The sequence below is a fragment of the Gymnoscopelus braueri genome (assembly GCF_963280865.1).
Source record: "Gymnoscopelus braueri genome assembly, chromosome: 13".
NCBI lineage: Eukaryota > Metazoa > Chordata > Actinopteri > Myctophiformes > Myctophidae > Gymnoscopelus > Gymnoscopelus braueri.
This window is the reverse complement of record NC_137615.1, coordinates 481,611-501,591: the sequence shown is the minus strand read 5'-3', so window position 1 is coordinate 501,591 and position 19,981 is coordinate 481,611. Positions and strand designations below refer to the sequence as shown.

The following is a 19,981-nucleotide window of genomic DNA, read 5'->3' as shown; positions in this document are numbered from 1 at the left end:
CGCGAGATGACTGTCCTCGAAATACGGCGAGTCACATATGCCAAGCACAAAAGGATATTGCTGACAGTAACTACACAACTTTAACATGAAAAGGCCTTCGTAGGTTTTTAGGCCTGTTTTATTAAGTCCACAGTCTGCGGAGTCCTTAAATAAAGAAGGCTGTCATTATTCATTAACAGCCAATATTCTGGGATATTCTCAACTGTTCTACAGTAATACAACAGCAGTAATACAGTTTGAACAGTTTTAATGTGCATTTGTACAGGTTTCTCTGATATCGTTGACGGCCAACATTCTGGGATATTCTGAACTGGGAGCCATCAAGTCCATGAGAACTCTGAGAGCTTTGAGACCCCTGAGAGCTCTGTCCCGCTTTGAGGGGATGAGAGTAAGACACACACACACACACACACACACACACACACACACACACACACACACACACACACACACACACACACACACACACACACACACACACACACACACACACACACACACACACACACACACACACACACACACACACACACACACACATACCTGCTACCCTGCCACACTGCCATCCCCCAGTAGTACATGTTGTATTTATTGTATGTTTACAGGTAGTGGTGAATGCTCTGGTGGGAGCCATCCCCTCCATCTTTAATGTCCTCTTGGTTTGTTTGATCTTCTGGTTGATCTTCAGCATCATGGGAGTCAACCTGTTTGCAGGCAAGTTTTATTTCTGTTATAATGATAATATTAATATTGATCTATTACAGTTTGCATTATTATTATTATTATACAATCAATGCTAAAAGGGACACAAAAAGCGTTGATGGCATGTTTCCATTGTGGTAGAAGTCGTTGGGTAAGCCTGACCCATGACCGGCTCGGCCTCTGGTCCATTCTCAATAAGGGACTCCCGGTCCGGTTCGGAATCGGTACCATTTGTCTTGGGTCTCGGGGCTCAGACACTGAAATGGTGGGTATAATAAAACCTGGTACCGTTTGTCTCGCGTCTCGGGGCTCAGACAGTGAAATGGTGGGTATAATAAAACCTGGTACCGTTTGTCTCGCGTCTCGGGGCTCAGACAGTGAAATGGTGGGTATAATAAAACCTGGTACCATTTGTCTCGGGTCTCGGGGCTCAGACAGTGAAATGGTGGGTATAATAAAACCTAAGTGGACCCGACGATTGCAAAGTGAAAGCAAAGTGCAAACAAACATGTCGCCACAAGATGGCACTAAATGACTGGAGCACTGTCACATCCTGATGCCGTCAAAGGTGGACTAAAACCAACCAGGGAAGCTCCTTCCTGTCAGGTGACAAGAAGGTCAGTCGGCTCTCATGCATTGAAAAAGGCATGAGCTCGGCCCTGGGCTCCCTAGGCTGGTGGGGGGAGTGTAGTGCCCAGGATCACTTGAAAAAAAAGGGTTAAAAAATCGAGGGATACAAAAATTAAACTAAAGTTCAAGCCAAAAGTTAGAAGTCGGGGCAGTTATATTAAAGATTGTTGATATTAACGTAACGTTTTGGTGAATCCAGAGACAATTATAATTTCGGGGCCTCGGGTTTTGTACGGGTCCGGTTTTGGTATGTCACCGTTCTATACGGTTCTATATGGTTCTATACGGTTCTGTACGGTTCTGGTATGTCAGCTCTCTGTACTGTTCGTGTTTGGAACTCAGATTTCTAATAATAGCTGGGATCCAGTGGGCTCTGGGTTAGGGTTAGGGTTAGGGATCCATTGGGCTCTGGGTAAATGTGTCACAATTTGGGTACGGGCCCGTCATATTGGACCCGTGAAGACCTCTATATTGTGGTCCTATGTATTAATAATAATTATTATTATTATTGTTTGCAGGGAAGTTTTATTTCTGTTACAACTCGACAGCAGAGGAAATGTTTCTGCCTGAAGACGTCAACAATAAGACAGAATGTCTCCTATTGGCTGAAAGTAACACTGAGGTCCGATGGAAGAACCTTAAAGTGACCTATGACAACGTTGGGATGGGATACCTGTCACTACTGCAAATAGTTTGTACACACATTTATATAGTATACACTGTACACATACATACTAAAGCAAATACACACAAATCAAAATGTTATTGTTTTGTTCTTTGTGTTTTTTCAGGCAACATTTAAAGGATGGATGGACATAATGTACGGAGCAGTGGACTCTAGAGAGGTTAGTACCTAAAAATATTAATAATAACAATGAACACATTATCCTCCTATAATTCTACAAAGCTCTGTGCGGGTGATAAGCCCAGCTCTGTACGGGTGGTGAGCCCAAAATCTCTTCTGCCCGGTTCTCCTTAGTGGCTGGAGCAATTGATCTCAATCGCAGCAAATGTCAGCTGTTTATTAGCGTTTTTGTGTTCGCTGGCTCCCGGGTTGCCAAACATGTGCGCATGTCCCCCCACGGGTAGGGTCTAGTTATTATAATTATTATTATCATTATTATTATTATTACATAACCGGGGGAGCAGTTAGGGGTTAAGTGTCTTCCACACAGACTGATCGAGCCGGGAAGCGAACCAGCCACCTTGTCATTACTAGACAGCCTCTTGATCCTCTCAGCTACGATGTGGACCAGAGAATGAGTGGACCAGAGACCAGAATGAGTAGGCCAGAATGAGTGGACCAGAAAGTGAGTGGACCAGAGTGGGTGGACCTGAGTGCAGGGTCTACCTCACTGAGGACCAGATTACAGGGTCTACCTCACTGAGAGCACAGTGCAGGGGCTTGGAGGAGTGATCAATGAGAGTTCATTCATTGGCATATAGGAAGTGACAGATTTGGAGGACAGTGTTCCTGGTTAAATGTTGAATAGGTTTCCATCTATTTTGACATGGAAGGGGGGGAGCAGACTTTTATTCCAACCCTGTCTTGCATTTTATTGTGGAATGTCTGGAAGATGGAGACGTACCCAACGTGTATGTAATGCCATAGGGGTCGACCGTTTCGAATGCCTTTGACAGATCAACGAAAGCTGTGTACAGATCTTGTTTGCGCTCTCTGGGATTTCTCCTGGCAACAAAACTCATGTGTGTAGCGCTACGATCCTTATGAAAACATGTGTGGTGCTACGATCCTTATGAAAACACGCGTTGAGTTTCTGGCAACATGTTTTCTGTGATGTGTGCAGCCAGACAGCGAAACATGATCCTTCTAGTCAGGATTTTTTCTGCAACTGACAGGAGTGAGACACCTCTACTGCTGTCTAACCCAAACCCTCTGCTGCTGTCAGAAGAGGACTTATCACCTTTCTTTTTATAGATAGTGATGAGGATGGCATCCTTCCAGTCTGTGTTGTCCAGATGGCACAAATGAGTTCATGCAGCAGGATACCTCCACACTTAGATAGATAGATAGATTTTATACTTGAGCTATTTAGAAATAACTGATCTACAAGCTCACACACGTTGTGAGCTTGTAGCTTGCAAAAACACAAGGATATGGAATAATTCCAAACACAAATCTTCTCTTATAGGGGTCCCTATCACAAAATCTTTTAAGATGGGAATTTGTGGCAACCCCTGCTTATAGAAACACTGCCTGATAGATGTGATGACATTAAAGAATTTGACCAAGTTGAAGACAGAGCTGATCAAGGATGGCCGGGTTTATGAGCTTTAAATTTTAATTTTCAACTTGTAACAAACAATTATATGGATATTATATGTAAACAATTATATGTATATATATATATATATATATATATATATATATATATATATATATATATATATATATATATATATATATATATATATATAGCGCATGGTTTTATGATTTGTTGATGATCCTTGATGAGAGGATCTCACTGGTGTTACGTTGCCTCTGTGAGGGTCACAGATGGTTGTGATGGTTGTGATAGTTTTATTAGAGGATCTCACTGGTGTTACGTTGCCTCTCAGATGGCTGTGATGGGTCATATGGCTGTGATGGGTCTGATGGCGTCATAGAAGCTGTGTGTGTCTGTGCATGCGTGTGTGTCTGCAAGAGATTGAATTTACGCAACTTTCTTGACACTGCAGTCATTTGCTAGCTGATGATTCCAAAGTGACCAGACTTTAGTCTTACTGCCCCCTACTGGGCTGTGGAACACACTGTCACTATGGTTACCAGGCTTTATACTGCCCCCTACTGGGCTGTGGAACACACTGTCACTATGGTGACCAGGCTTAAGTCATACTGCCCCCTACTGGGTTGTGGAACACCTTTAGTCATACTGCCCCCTACTGGGCTGTGGAACACCTTGTCACTATGGTGACCAGGCTTAAGTCATACTGCCCCCTACTGGGTTGTGGAACACCTTTAGTCATACTGCCCCCTACTGGGCTGTGGCCAGACTTTAGTCATACTGCCCCCTACTGGGCTTTGGCCAGACTTTAGTCATACTGCCCCCTACTGGGCTGTGGCCAGACTTCAGTCATACTGCCAGTGATGAGCTGTGGATTTTTGAGCTAGTGGGGCTCTATTTTATGACGTCAGTGCACGTCAGTGCTATGTTCACATGCGTGCGGACGCGCAAGCATGTGCACATAGCCAATCAGCTCAGCGCTAGTTGAAATACTGTATCCAACATGTAATTTTTAATGTAATTAAAATTCTTATTATTTAGTTGCAATGTAAATTTGTTGTTTTTATTTTTGTTTCAATGAATTAATTATGTTATTTTCCTTTTAGTTTGATATAAAAGCCCTTTACATAGACTCACCCACACATAAGTACTTAAAATAATCTTGTCTTTACTTGAATGACTTTTTTTATTTTTAAGACTTTAGGCCTACATTGCTTTCAAAACAAGAACAATTATTTGTTTACCAACATTGAGACTGGACGCACAGGTGATTGTTTCATGCAATCAATTCCCAACATATTGTTTGGGGGTTTCTCTGGTTTCAGTTCATTCAACCTCCTCTTGTGTGTTGGCTAGTGAGGCACGTCCTAGCAAGACATGACAGAATGGGTTTCATTTGGTGCCGGCCTGCGCGCGCATACTGGTTCTTATCAGTGTGACGTCGTCTGTTAAGGGGTCTATAAACAGTCATAAGAACTTCCAACAACGGACAGGGATAACTTTGTGAGTGTCTGGTAGGCTACAGCTCTTGTTCTTGGGTCCTCTGTTAAGCGATTAACCCTTTAACACTCTGCAGTGCAGAGACTATTGTCTCTCATTGTGAGAGGAATGTAACACATCCAATTCAAGTCCATGGCTTTTCTCGAGTAGCTTAACTCTTTCAGTGCCATGCTTATTTATGGAATTTTGGTTCTGAGTGCCACAGCAAAATTCATTGTAAAAAAAAGTGCTTAGGAGCCGAGATACAGCCTTTTTCAGTAAAAAGTTAAACAAGAAGTGAATGGAGCAGCAAATTCTCAAATAATCATATCTTGGGTTCTGAACATGTTTTCAAAAATATATATATATATATTAAAAAAAAAAAAAAGTCATGTGATATTTTTTTCATGACGTCTTTGATGTCATGTGGCACAAAGGGCGTCAGGCCTCGTGACGTCTTTGACGTCATGTGGCACAGAATGAGTTAATGTTATGCAAAGCATAACGTATTACTCTGCCAAAACAGTAATATTATACCATATTACTGATCTAAATAACGCTGCGTTACTTGCTACAATGAACGTGATTTGTTTTTGTTTTTGTTTTTGTTTTTGTTTTTGTTTTTGTTTTTGTTTTTGTTTTTGTTTTTGTTTTTGTTTTTGCGTGCGTGCGTGTGTTAATACATTTTTTGGCCAAAATGTTAAATATTTCACCGGAAGTAAAAACGTTTTTAGTTACTCCGCTGCGGGCTGCGCCCTCTACAGACATATGGGCATATCAGCATGCCTATATATGGGTATATACTGATGACATCAGGGATCTATGGGCATATGAACGCACTGCGTGTCCGATTGCCGTGAAACCTTGCAAGCACATTCCAGCTAGAACGAGGAAGAAATGCCATCGTTTTCATATTGGCCTATTATAGCGCCACCAGCAGGAAGATTTTTGATTTTTGATACTACTCCTACAGATTTTGTCCAGACATCACGCAAATTATCTCTATAGTCATGTGATCAGGAAAGATCTGTCCAATTGCTGTGAAAGGCTGAGGAAGAAATTCCACCCTTTTCACCTCGGCCTATTATAGAGCCAGAAGGAGGCCGATTTGCCTGTGCAATAAGTTAATCAACATTAATCCCTCAACTTCTACTGATTGGCCCACAATAACCTACCTGACCTGGCGGAGACCTAGTTATTATTGTCTTTGTGTTTGTAGGTAGAACAGCAGCCGATCTACGAGGAGAATCTCTACATGTATATTTACTTTGTCATCTTCATCATCTTTGGTTCCTTCTTCACACTCAACCTCTTCATTGGAGTCATCATCGACAACTTTAACCAGCAGAAATCCAAGATAAGTTAACAACTACTTAAGATAAGTGAACAACCACTTAAGATAAGTTAACTTAAAATAAGTGAACAACTATTTAGTGGTTCCTTTGATTATACAAGATAAGTGAACAACTACTTAGTGGTGCCTTTAATTAGACAATGACTTGTTTTTCTGTTGTTGCCCCTCAGTGGTCAATTGACCATTAGTTAATTAACCAGTTAGAAGGGTAGCTTGTTAGTGTGTTAGCTCTTTAAGTTGTGTGTTATTTGTTGATTTACTGTTTAAGTTAACGACTCACTGTGATTTTACTTGGGAGGTAAAGATATTTTCATGACAGAAGAGCAGAAGAAATATTACAACGCCATGAAGAAGCTGGGGTCCAAAAAACCTCAGAAACCTGTCCCACGACCAGAGGTAAGAACTAAATGTGTTAATAGCTAAACCTGTTACCAGAGGTAACAACTAAATGTGTTATAAATAAGCGTGTTACCAGAGGTAGAAACTAAATGTGTTACTAACTAAACCTGTTACTAGAGGTAACAACTAAATGTGTTATAACTAAGCGTGTTACCAGAGGTAACAATTAAATGTGTTACTAACTAAACCTGTTACCAGAGGGAACAACTAAATTTGTTACTAACTAAAAATGTTACCAGAGGTAACAACTAAATGTGTTACTAACTAACCCTGTTACCAGAGGTAACAACTAAATGTGTTACTAACTAAACCTGCTACCAGAGGTAACAACTAAATGTGTTACCAACTAAACTTGTTAATAAATGAACCTATTTCTAACTAAACGTGTTACTGAATAAAGCTGTTAAAATGTCATCACATGAAAATATAAACATGTACTCCTCATGAGACTCATCAGGATTCTCTCTCTCTCTCTCTCTCTCTCTCTCTCTCTCTCTCTCTCTCTCTCTCTCTCTCTCTCTCTCTCTCTCTCTCTCTCTCTCTCTCACAGAATAAGTTCCAGGGTTTGGTGTTTGACTTTGTGACCCAGCAGGCGTTTGACATCTTCATCATGGTTCTGATCTGTCTCAACATGGTGACCATGATGGTGGAGACAGACGAGCAGAGTGTGGAGAAGGAAGACATTCTGTACTGGATCAACCTGGTAATACATTGCTTAACATTACATTACATTACATAAAAATAATAATGATAATAATAATAATAATAATAATAATAATAATAATAAGGGTAATAATAATAATAATAATAATAATAATAATAATAATAATAATAATAATAATAATAATAAGAGACAAACGAGCAGAGTGTGGAGAAGGAAGATATTCTGTACTGGATCAACCTGGTAATTAATAATATTAATAATAATAATAAGAGACCGACTGTACTGGATCAACCTGGTCAGAATCACCACCATCTTTATTGTCACATCACATGTTTACAGGCGTAAAACGCATAATCATTATAATAATAATCCACAGGTGTTCATCATCATCTTCACCTCAGAATGTTCACTGAAGATCATCGCTCTGAGACAGTATTACTTCAACGTGGGATGGAACGTCTTCGACTTTGTAGTTGTCATCCTGTCTATAGTTGGTACGTATTTATTTGATTGATTGAATGAATCAGGGACGTATATGTCACCTCACAGGTGGGGGGGGCTATATGGGGTGTTGTAAAGATCAATATAATGAGGGTGTTTTAAAGATGTAGTGTAGGGTGTTTTAAAGATGTAGTGTAGCGTTTTGTAAAGATGTAGTGTAAGGTGTTTTAAATATGTATAGTGTAAGGTGTTTTAAAGATGTAGTGTAAGGTGTTTTAAATATGTATAGTGTAAGGTGTTTTAAATATGTATAGTGTAAGGTGTTTGCAAAATGTTAAATATTTCACCGGAAGTAAAAACGTTTTTAGTTACTCCGCTGCGCCCTCTACAGACATATGGGCATATCAGCATGCCTATATATGGGTATATACTGATGACATCAGGGATCTATGGGCATATGAACGCACTGCGTGTCCGATTGCCGTGAAACCTTGCAAGCACATTCCCGCTAGAACGAGGAAGAAATTCCATCGTTTTCATATTGGCCTATTATATCTCCACCACCAGGAAGATTTTTGATTGTTGATACTACTCCTACAGATTTTGTCCAGACATCACGCAAATTATCTCTATAGTCATGTGATCAGGAAAGATCTGTCCAATTGCTGTGAAAGGCTGAGGAAGAAATTCCACCCTTTTCACCTCGGCCTATTATTATTTAAAACACCTTACACTATTATAGTGTAAGGTGTTTTAAAGATGTAGTGTAGGGTGTTTTAAAGATGTAGTGTAAGGTGTTTTAAAGATGTAGTGTAGGGTGTTTTAAAGACGTAGTGTAGGGTAATTTAAAGATGTAGTTTAAGGTGTTTTAAATATGTAGTGTAGGGTGTTTTAAATATGTAGTGTAAGGTGTTTTAAAGATGTAGTGTAGGGTGTTTTAAAGGTGTAGTGTAGGGTGTTTTAAAGATGTAGTGTAGGGTGTTTTAAAGATGTAGTTTAGGGTGTTTTAAAGATGTAGTGTAGGGTGTTTTAAAGATGTAGTGTAGGGTGTTTTAAAGATGTAGTGTAGGGTGTTTTAAAGATGTAGTGTAAGGTGTTTTAAAGATTTAGTGTAGGCTGTTTTAAAGATGTATTGTAGGGTGTTTTAAAGATGTAGTGTAGGGTGTTTTAAAGATGTAGTTTAGGGTGTTTTAAAGATGTAGTGTAGGGTGTTTTAAAGATGTAGTGTAGGGTGTTTTAAAGATGTAGTTTAGGGTGTTTTAAAGATGTATTGTAGGGTGTTTTAAAGATGTAGTGTAAGGTGTTTTAAAGATGTAGTTTAGGGTGTTTTAAAGATGTAGTGTAGGGTGTTTTAAAGATGTAGTGTAGGGTGTTTTAAAGATGTAGTTTAGGGTGTTTTAAAGATGTAGTGTAGGCCCTATACTATATTGATCTATACAACACCTTACACTGTAGGGTGTTCCTTCCCTTGATACCTTCCTTCCTCCCTTCCTTCTTTCCTTCCTTCCTTGATTAATTTCTATCCTTCATTGCTTCATTGCTTCGTTCCTTCCTTAATTCGTTCCTTCTTTCTTTCTTTCTTTCTTTCTTTCTTTCTTTCTGTCTGTCTGTCTGTCTGTCTGTCTGTCTGTCTGTCTGTCTGTCTGTCTGTCTGTCTGTCTGTCTGTCTGTCTGTCTGTCTGTCTTTCTTTCTTTCTTTCTTTCTTTCTTTCTTTCTTTCTTTCTTTCTTTCTTTCTTTCTTTCTTTCTTTCTTTCTTTCTTTCTTCCTTCCTTCCTTCCTTCCTTCCTTCCTTCCTTCCTTCCCTCCATCCATCCTTCCTTTCTTCCTTCATTCCTTCATTCCTTCATTCCTTCTTTCCTTGCTTCCTTCCTCTAGGGCTGGTGCTCGCTGACGTCATAGAGAAGTACTTCGTCTCTCCCACCATGTTCCGAGTGATCCGATTGGCTCGTATCGGACGGGTTTTGCGTTTGATTCGCGGTGCCAAGGGGATCCGCACGCTGCTCTTTGCCCTGATGATGTCACTTCCTGCGCTCTTCAACATCGGGCTGCTCCTTTTCCTCATCATGTTCATTTTCTCCATCTTCGGCATGTCCAACTTCGCCTACGTTAGGAAGGAGGGGATGATTGATGACATGTTCAACTTCGAGACGTTTGGAAACAGGTGTGTTTCCAAATCATCTTATATGTTTATAATCATCTTATATGTTTATAATCATCTTATATGTTTATAATCATCTTATAAATTAATAATCATCTAATATGTATATAATCATCTTATATCTTATATTTTAACAGCATCATGTCTGTTTATGATCATCTTATATCTTATATTTTAACAGCATCATGTCTGTTTATGATCATCTTATATCTTATATTTTAACAGCATCATATGTCTGTTTATAATCATCTTATATCTTATATTTTAACAGCATCATATGTCTGTTTATGATCACCACATCGGCCGGGTGGGATGGTCTGCTAAGCCCCATCATGAACACTTCGCCCCCCGACTGCGACCCCAACCATGAAAACCCCGGCACAGAGGTCAAAGGTCAGTGCTGGAGAAACGACTGACTGAAAGTATTATTTTTATTTAAAGGATCAATTCACCCATTTTTCTATAATTTTTCATATACTTGGTCCTCACTAATGCTCATTATAATATTATAGTATACTTATCTTCATATAATTGGTCCTCACTAATGCTCATTATAATATTGTATTATTGGTGTAACTGTATATCTTCAGACTGTGGTGTTAACTGTGGTGTAACTGTGGTGTAACTGTGGTGTAACTGTATATCTTCAGACTGTGGTGTTAACTGTGGTGTAACTGTATATATTCAGACTGTGGTGTAACTGTATATCTTCAGACTGTGGTGTAGCTGTTTATCTCCAGACTCTGGTGTTCCCCCTGAAACCCCTGCTCTGTTTTCCTGTTGTTTACTTTCCGTCTGTGTTCAAGGTGACTGTGGGAACCCTGGCATGGGCATCATGTTTTTCTGTACCTATGTGATCGTATCCTTCCTGGTTGTGGTCAACATGTACATCGCCATCATCCTGGAGAACTTCAATGTGGCGACGGAGGAAAGCGCCGACCCGCTGTGTGAAGACGACTTCGAGATGTTCTACGAAACCTGGGAGAAATTCGACCCAGACGCCTCACAGTTCATAGAGTACAGGTAAAATAAAATAATGTATATATATATATATATATATATATATATATATATATATATATATATATATATATATATATATATATATATAAATATATATAGTATAGTATAGTATAGTATAGTATATATATATATATATATATATATATAGGGTTATATATATATAAATGGGGGTCTGTGGACAGATACTGGCACAAACTCCTTTCAAATGGGGGTCTGTGGACAACTACATGAAAAGGTTTGTGAACAACTGGTAGACACTTTTAAAAGTCCCTACGGTGGAGGCAGTTTGTAGCAGCATTACTACTAATAATAAAGACAAATAAGTACAAAATAACCTTCAAACGATTGAATAATAAACAATTACATACTATATCAATATATGGTATACAATAGCAATGAAGGTATAATTATTATTTTTTATTTTTACATTTTATATTATTACATGTTTTCCTTCATGCAGTGTTTTAATAGAATATGCTAATGAATGTATTATTATAATTTGATTATTATATTTGCAGTGAGCTGTCAAATTTCTGTGACACCTTAAAGGATCCATTGAGAATTCCAAAACCAAACACCATCAAACTGATTCATATGGATTTACCCCTGGTACCTGGAGACAAAATACACTGTCTGGACATACTGCTGGCTTTGACTACTGAGGTACTATATCTGTTACTACTATTACTACGAATACAACTGCTACTATTACTACTAATACTACTACTGCTGCTACTAAAACTACAAAAAAAAAGTTTTAATGTATTAAGGTTGATTATTTAGTCCCTTCATTAGTACTGGTATTGTATTTTACATTGTTGGAATTCCTGCTTAGTCACCTTTACAATGAGGTACAACTTGGAATGAGCAACACCACTAATGGGGTAGCCCCCCAACATGTGTATTACAGTAGTGTTGGGGATGGAAACTCACTTGAACTATAATACTACACAATTCATACATGTTTATTACTACTTCCATGAGTTGTAGTAGTAGCAGTAGTGTAATTGTGTTTCATATCGTTGGAATTCTGATTAGTCACCTTTAAAACAAGCTTTGTTGAGTTTGTGTTGATGCTCCAAGCAGCAACACTGCCCCCTTCAGGATAAGGCCCATGGTGCAATAGGGCAAGTGGAAGCTGGTGTTCCGGTAAGAAGAGTGGGAGCATTATTTGGTTTCAGCCCTGGTACCATTTCCAAACTTACAACCACATTCCTGAAAAAAGAGAAGATATGTGTTGTTTTTGCCTTATTGCTGTGGGAGACTGCAATGATCCAATCCACCAAGCAACTCAAAATAAAACTTGTATCTTAGTTTAATATGACATGATATAAAATGTAACATACTGTGTTCTACACAGTATGTTGTTCTGGAGGAGTCAGGAGAGATGGATGTAATTTAATATAAACTACTGGTCATTTAACATACTGTGTTCTACCCTTGTAGGTTCTGGAGGAGTCAGGAGAGATGGGTGCAGTTTAATATAAACTACTGGTCATTTAACATACTGTGTTCTACACTTGTAGGTTCTGGGGGAGTCAGGAGAGATGGACGCTCTTAAGGTCCAAATGGAAGAGAAGTTCATGGCCAACAACCCTTCTAAGGTTTGTTTCTTTATCTTGAATATAATTAGTTTATGTAATCATAAATTCATGGCTAACAACCCCTCTAAGGTTCACAATGTTTATGTTTTTATAATGCTTTACAGTGTTTAACACATTGATTGCCTGAGATTAAAACATAGTTTTTTATCCCCATGCCAACTGCAACAGAGGTACTGTTACGTCTTCGATATATATTAAGGACTGTATCTTTTAGGCGCTATGGGCTCTTATGACTGTCGCAGTATGGGCTGGGGCTGAGGCGAGCGGCTCAGCGGACTGTGAGATACTAGGTATGGTCTTATCTCAAGTCTCCAGATACTCTTCAGTTCTTATTCAACATGGTGTCGTATGATCTTAGGGTGACGTCATACTGACGCTACGTCCTTAATCGGGACGATTGCCCCGTCGTCATCGTCGCCTTGGTAACAGTCCCCCCGGTGACAGGATAATGTCATCGTTCGACCAAGCGATGATGTCCGTCGTTATTTCCTTTTCTTGACTTTCTTAGTTGGGATTTCCTTCCTGGTGATCGTCGCTTCTCCCGGTAGTTCGGGGAGTCTGATCAACCGCGCCACGGGCCTTGTGTAGGTGCGGTCTTCCACCTGTACTACCGCGGCCCTCACTCGATCGTCTCTTCCGGGTATGACGCTCTTAACTCTCCCTACTGACCAGAACGCTCTGGGAAGCTGAGGGTCGATCACCAGGACGAGGGTATCGACGGCGATGTTCTCTTTCTCTGTCAGCCATAGCTCGCTGTTGCCGGACAGGGATCCTTTCGGGAGGTGAGCTATCACGTCGGGTTTGTTGCTGGCCCACTCTTGCAGTTCAAATCTCCCCCCTAAGAGCAGGTCATACATCCCGTCCACTGCTTCTTTGGCTTCCTGTTGAGAGGGGAAGCTCTCCAGCCAGTTGTCTACGTAAAAACAGCGTTCTATCGAAGTCCGGGCACCCGCCTCGTGCTCCGTGTGCCTGAAGACGTGAGTCTGGAGTGCATATGTCACGCAGCATGGGGAGCAGGTGGTGCCGAATGGGAGCACCTGCCATTCGTACACCACTGGCTGTTCTTCGGTCTTCATGTCCCGCCACAGGAGTCTTCGGGGAGCAGGCGCACTTGGTGGAACATGCCCTTTATGTCGCTGCATGTGGCGACTGGGTATTGTCTAAACCTCAAGAGCACGCCGAGTAGGCTGGCACCCAATGTAGGGCCAGGGAGCAAGCGCTTATTCATGTTCTGATTCCTGTATGTGTGTGAGAAATCGAAGACTATCCGTTTCTTCCCGTTGTGGGTCCGCATAAAATGCGGTATGAACCAGGATCTCGCGTCCTGAACAGGTCTTGCCTGAGGCACGGCAAGGATGTATTCTTCGTCCAGCAGTCTCTTCATCTCTTTAGAGTAGCTCGCGGCACCATCAGGGTCTTTCAGTAGGCGATTCTCTATGCTGCGTAGCATGCCGAATACCGATGCCTTTGGGGCCTGGGGTGTGGTATGGTCTCCGCCCCAGAGGAGCGGGGTGGCGTACTTGCTCACCCCTTTAACGTCTACTCGGGTGGTCTTGTCCCCTAGCATGCGCATGGCTGCCTTGTCGTCCTTGGATCTGGTGGCCAGCTTCTCGTTCTGGAAGTGCATCACCTCCAGTCTCCAGAGAATCCGTACGTCCATGAGAAGCGCCGCTTCGGGACCGGGGTTGAGGGTAATCATGCATCTGGTAATGTTCTGCGAAGAGAATGGTGATGCCCGTGGTTGGCCTTGGGGCGGGGTGGGGTCCGTTGGTTTGGTTCCGGTCTTGCGTTTGATCATGTATCGATCGGTGGTCGGGGTATCGTCTAGCATCCGCCCTCCGTGGATGGTCCAACCTAGTAGGGTGCGTGAGGCGCATGGGGCACCCAGTGGGCCGGATCGCGTATCGATATCCTTCATCAGTTCCTGGTGATCCATCCCGATGAGTATCGTAGGTTGGGCGTCCTTGATCTCCTCCAGGGGGAGGTCCCTAAGGTGATGGTAGCTCTACTGGTAGCGCCGTATGTCGTACGTGACCTGGTCTAAGTCGTACTCCGCCTTATCGCCTGTAGATATGAAAGCGTGATCGATGTTGTGCACTTCGTCTGGTGCCGTGGCTGGAGATATGGCACAGGATATGGCGGCTCCTTCGATCGTGCATAATCCACACTGTAGGGTCTTGAGATTCAGCTGTTCCGTCCAACTAAGGGCGAGGTCTAGGCGTTCCGCCAGCTCTGGTAGAAGGATGGTGCGTTGCGAGCCGTAGGTGTCGTCGAGCTGTTGTATCGCGGCGTGCAGTGCCCCCGGAGGGTCAAAGTCGCTACGGTGGTCTTCGACCAGTTGACGAGGTGTTCCTTGCGTGAGTGACGACAGGAGGTCGAATTTCTCGCTGTCGCTCATCCCTGTGGAGCAGGCGTGCATGTTGGCCATGAAGTGTCGGTAGGTGAGGTGGTCGCCATCGAAGGGTGGAATGGTGGCGGGTGGGAGGCGCCTGTTGATTCGAGCCGAGAGTCCTATCGCGTCTACTAGTTCCTGGCGAGACAGGTCCAGTTGCTGGTGACCATCCTGTTGGTCTTGGGGGGGCTGCCCGTGGGAAGAAGTGGTGCCGGAGCCCGGGTGGTGGGTGGCGGCACCGGGGTGTGCAGACGCGCCGTCTGCGCCGCCTTCGGCATCGCTGTTGGACAGGTCGAGGTGAAGCGAACCTGCCACGGTCGGGCCTCCGGGGGTACTGGTCACCTGGTGGTTGAAGGCGCCGTGGGTGTGGCCTTGGCGCAGAAGAGGCCGGTTGGCCCGCGGCAGGTCCTGGGACAGGCCGGGGTGCATCTTCTCTGACTATTTTGAGTTTCTACCTGGAGGCTGACACCTTGAGGGTCAAACGTGCCAATAGAAAAACAGCCCTTTAGTGACATAGAAAAATATACCCTCCCCCTCATTATCATAACACAACAGGTGTGGGCATGAGGAGGAGGAGGGACTAGGACAGGTGGGTGGTGCTAAGGTGGTGGAGGAGGTGCTAAGGTGAGAACCAGGTATACTTAATGAACTGGAGGCGTCTCCACATAAAAACATAATTTTAACAATTTCTGTACACTTTTTTGAAAAAAATCTTTCTCCCAGTATAACCATAATACCTATTGATCATGTTTTAAGGGTTAGGGTTAGTAGGTTAGGTCAGTTAGTAGTCCCCAGTATAACCATAATACCTGATGATTATTTTTTAAGGGGGAAAAATCACTAAACATCACGGCACCCCGTCTTTAAATAGACAATCTGTCCGGGGTGGGGGGAGGGTCTCCTCTTTCTACTGGACAAAATGTTAATTTTTTACCGCGATCGTCCATTTGGAGCGATGGTCCATTTGGAGCGATGGTCCATTTGGAGCGATCGTCCATTTGGAGCGATGGTCCATTTGGAGCGATGGTCCATTTGGAGCGATCGTCCATTTGGAGCTATCGCCTGTTGAAAATGGCTGGTTTTCATTAAAAAAAAGAAGAATATGAGATAGAAGTGTTTTTCTACAAAACATTGGAGCGGACAGAAGTGACGTTTTTTGGATGACGTCACATCCGTCCATTCCTTCTCTGAGCGTTGAGGGATCATTCCTAAGTTGTGTTAGAGCTAGGAATGGGTATCGTTAGGATTTTTACAAGTCCGGTTCCGGTTCCGGATCTGCTTATCGGATCCGGTTCCTATCGGTTCCATATTTCGGTTCCAAAATGGTAAAAAAATAAGAGGTCAAATGTTTATTTAATAGAGATGCACCGAATGGAAAATTCTTGGCCGAAACCGAATACCGAATACAGGAAACACTTGGCCGAAAACCGAATAGCCGGAAATTATTAATTAAAAAAATATATTTATACATTTTTTTTAAAGTTTTTTTGTACCATTGCTGTCATGGCTGTGCCCTCTGATGTAGAGCTACATGATTATGGCAAAACTTATCATAACTATAATGGGTCCATATTTAGATCAGTTGTTTAAAACATATTTATTTATTTTAATAAAATACAATATGCCTCAAAACATCACCCTGCCATATTCAAGAAATTAAAACAAATATTGAGTAGCCTAGCAAAAGGCATTATAATGTCTGCAGTTGCATTATTGCACACAGCCAAAATGCATTAATAATATTAGGTCTGCCATTCCTTCTTTTTGAAGAAATTACTTTCGGTTTCATTTTTGAAAGACACACACACACACACACACACACACACACACACACACACACACACACACACACACACACACACACACACACACACACACACACACACACACACACACACACACACACACACACACACATACAATCAAACAGAAGCGTTCACAGCTGGTGTTAATTATTTTGCCCTGCGCGAGCTCTTAACTAGCGCTGGTTTTCCTATTGATGTTAGACCCTCTGACATGTAGTTTTCAAGATGACAACACCAAATCTTGGTTACAAAGTTTTCAGGGCAGACTATTCCTTCTCTCACTACTTCAGTTGAGACGGTGGTGAGTGAGGGGAGGGGGGGGGGGCGGTGCGGGGAGGAATGTGTCTGGGCTGAGTGCGCCCGGAGGAGCAGCAGCTCTACTCCTCCATACAGAGAGACGCAAATGATGTATACTTCTCCATACAACGGTGTTTTACCGGATTTGTGATTTTTGATCAGATTGTGCTGTTTGTGTAGGACTTCTAAACGCCTTTGTTTGAACGGCTTCTAGCGCGTCTAGGAACCGATATGCAGAACCGAAATTACATATTTTGTATGAGTACCCGGTACTGACTATTTCTTTATCGGTTCCTACTTGGAACCTTATTTCGGTACCCAACCCTAGTTAGAGCGCCCTCTTGTAGAATTTAAAAATAAGAACGCATATCTGTGTTCTTGGCAGGTAATATGTTATGCTTAATTATGCAGTGAGTGAGTGTATGACGTAACAACATGACTTCCTATGAGTCTCCTTCTAGATGGAGCAGTGGTTAAGTACCTCTCCACCACCACTAGGTGGTGCAGTGGTTAAGTACCTGTCCACCACCACTAGGTGAAGCAGTGGTTAAGTACCTGTCTACCACCACTAGCTGGTGCAGTGGTTAAGAACCTGTCCACCACCACTAGCTGGTGCAGTGCTTAAGTACCTGTCCACCACCACTAGGTGGTGCAGTGGTTAAGTACCTGTGCACCACCAATAGGTGGTGCAGTGGTTAAGTACCTGTCCACCACCACTAGGTGATGCAGTGGTTAAGTACCTGTCCACCACCAATAGGTGGTGCAGTGGTTAAGTACCTGTCCACCACCACTAGGTGGTGCAGTGGTTAAGTACCTGTCCACCACCACTAGGTGGTGCAGTGGTTGAGTAACTGTCCACCAACACTAGGTGGTGCAGTGGTTAAGTACCTGTTCACCAACACTAGGTGGTGCAGTGGTTAAGTACCTGTCCACCAACACTAGGTGGTGCAGTGGCTAAGTACCTGTCCACCAACACTAGGTGGTGCAGTGGTTAAGTACCTGTCCACTGGGGGGGGTGATATTTGTCAGTGTACGTACCTCTTTAGGCTGGGGGCGGAGCCTGTCAGCGGGGAATGTTGAATGGGAGGGGTATTATCATTATTATTATTAGTATTACTTTTATTATTTGTATAATAATAATAATAATAATAATTATAATTTTTGATATTACTTGTATTATCATTATGCTCCTCAGTGTGTTTATTTAAACATTATCCTTTTTACTGTTTGCACTTGCTTTCACTTGTACTTGTCATTATGTCAATACAGAATTCAATCAATCAAAATGTCCTTCCAGGTGTATGAACCAATCAGCTCCACTTTGAGGAGGAAACAGGAAGAGGTTGCTGCGGTGGTGATCCAGAGAGCCTACAGGAAGCACCTGTTCAGACGAACGGTCAAACAAGCCTCATATAAATACAGAGAGAGAGAGGGCGAGCAAGGGGGAGAGAGAGAGACAGAGGGACTGATCTACGAGAAGATGAATCTGCTTTATGGAGGCGGCCATGAGGAGGCGACGGATGATACTCCTCCTTCTGTAGGAGAAAGCCCTCCTGATGTAGCAGAGATGAGGGGAGAAACTCCTGCTATAGAGGAGGCGAGGGCAGACACTCCTCCTGCTGTGCGGCTCAGCAGCGAGGTTCTCCTACATTCTGCGCCTCCTTTCTACCTGCATCTGCCTGATGATGAGGATCTGAAGGAGACCATCGTCTGACAGAGCAGTGGTTCTCAAACTTTTTTTATTTCAAGAACCCCCCATAAGTCTGAGAGGGTAAAAAGGGTTCCATTTGTACCCTCTCAGAGTTACAAACCTGTACGGTACCATTTAGAACCTCCCTAAAGGAACCCTGAGGGTCCCTGGACCCTACTTTGAGAACCACTGTGATAGAGAACACAGGACATGCTAACGATCTGCTTTGAGCTTTAATGTTTCTCTTTTCTGTTTTGTTTTGGCAGAATCTTTGAAAAAGAGCTGAAGACATGCATGTTCAGACACTTTGTTTGGTTCGGTACACCAGGGCATTGAGAAATGTTAAATTATCGTACCGGAGGCTTAAAATTATCCTATTTTAAAGACAACTATCGTACACAGCCAGAAATAGATAAATCACAGCCAAAAAATGAATACACTGCGTGGAAGCAGGCAACTTCCTGGACCTTACTCATACAAAAGCCTGGAACTGGACTGGAAAGACTTGACGTCCAACTACTTACTAAGATCAGATTCACTGATATACTGACTTATTGTGAAAAGTCAAACCGGATCCCAATTCAGCAGCCAGGAAATTCAGTAAATTCATGCGCCTTTTTCTGATATGGTGAAATTATCGTACATTTGAGCAATTTTGGCATTACTGATCGAACATCGTACTTCAACTTCAAACTATTTTATTTTCAAGTACAGACACAATACACAGTGGTTAAAAGACAACGTACAGACACAATACACAGTGGTTAAAAGACAACGTAGAGACACAATACACAGTGGTTAAAAGACAACGTACAGACATAATACACAGTGGTTAAAAGACAACGTACAGACACAATACACAGTGGTTAAAAGACAACGTACAGACACAATACACAGTGGTTAAAAGACAACGTACAGACACAATACACAGTGGTTAAAAGACAACGTACAGACACAATACACAGTGGTTAAAACACAACGTACAGACACAATACACAGATACTGAGGTCACCATATAACACTAGCTAACATAATTAAACTCTACTACAGTACTTAAAAGCATAATCATACAGAGGGTAAAATTATTATACTCTC

General features: G+C 42.2%; 1 protein-coding gene across 1 annotated transcript in view; it reads left to right on the top strand.

The window, feature by feature from the left end:
• The window catches only part of scn4ab (sodium channel, voltage-gated, type IV, alpha, b), a gene marked incomplete at its 5' end in the record, with an annotated part of 64,738 nt that extends 45,108 nt beyond the window's left edge, over positions 1–19,630 (top strand). Inside the window, 14 exons of the mRNA XM_080447426.1 lie at positions 266–388; positions 606–714; positions 1,851–2,023; positions 2,124–2,177; positions 6,277–6,414; positions 6,703–6,807; positions 7,361–7,513; positions 7,851–7,968; positions 9,793–10,078; positions 10,347–10,468; positions 10,882–11,098; positions 11,617–11,761; positions 12,625–12,702; positions 18,494–19,630. Coding sequence (XP_080303552.1) covers positions 266–388; positions 606–714; positions 1,851–2,023; positions 2,124–2,177; positions 6,277–6,414; positions 6,703–6,807; positions 7,361–7,513; positions 7,851–7,968; positions 9,793–10,078; positions 10,347–10,468; positions 10,882–11,098; positions 11,617–11,761; positions 12,625–12,702; positions 18,494–18,910 — 2,238 coding nt within the window. The 3' untranslated portion in view covers positions 18,911–19,630. The remainder of the gene's footprint in view (positions 1–265; positions 389–605; positions 715–1,850; positions 2,024–2,123; positions 2,178–6,276; positions 6,415–6,702; positions 6,808–7,360; positions 7,514–7,850; positions 7,969–9,792; positions 10,079–10,346; positions 10,469–10,881; positions 11,099–11,616; positions 11,762–12,624; positions 12,703–18,493) is intronic.
• Between the last annotated feature and the right edge of the window lie 351 nt (positions 19,631–19,981).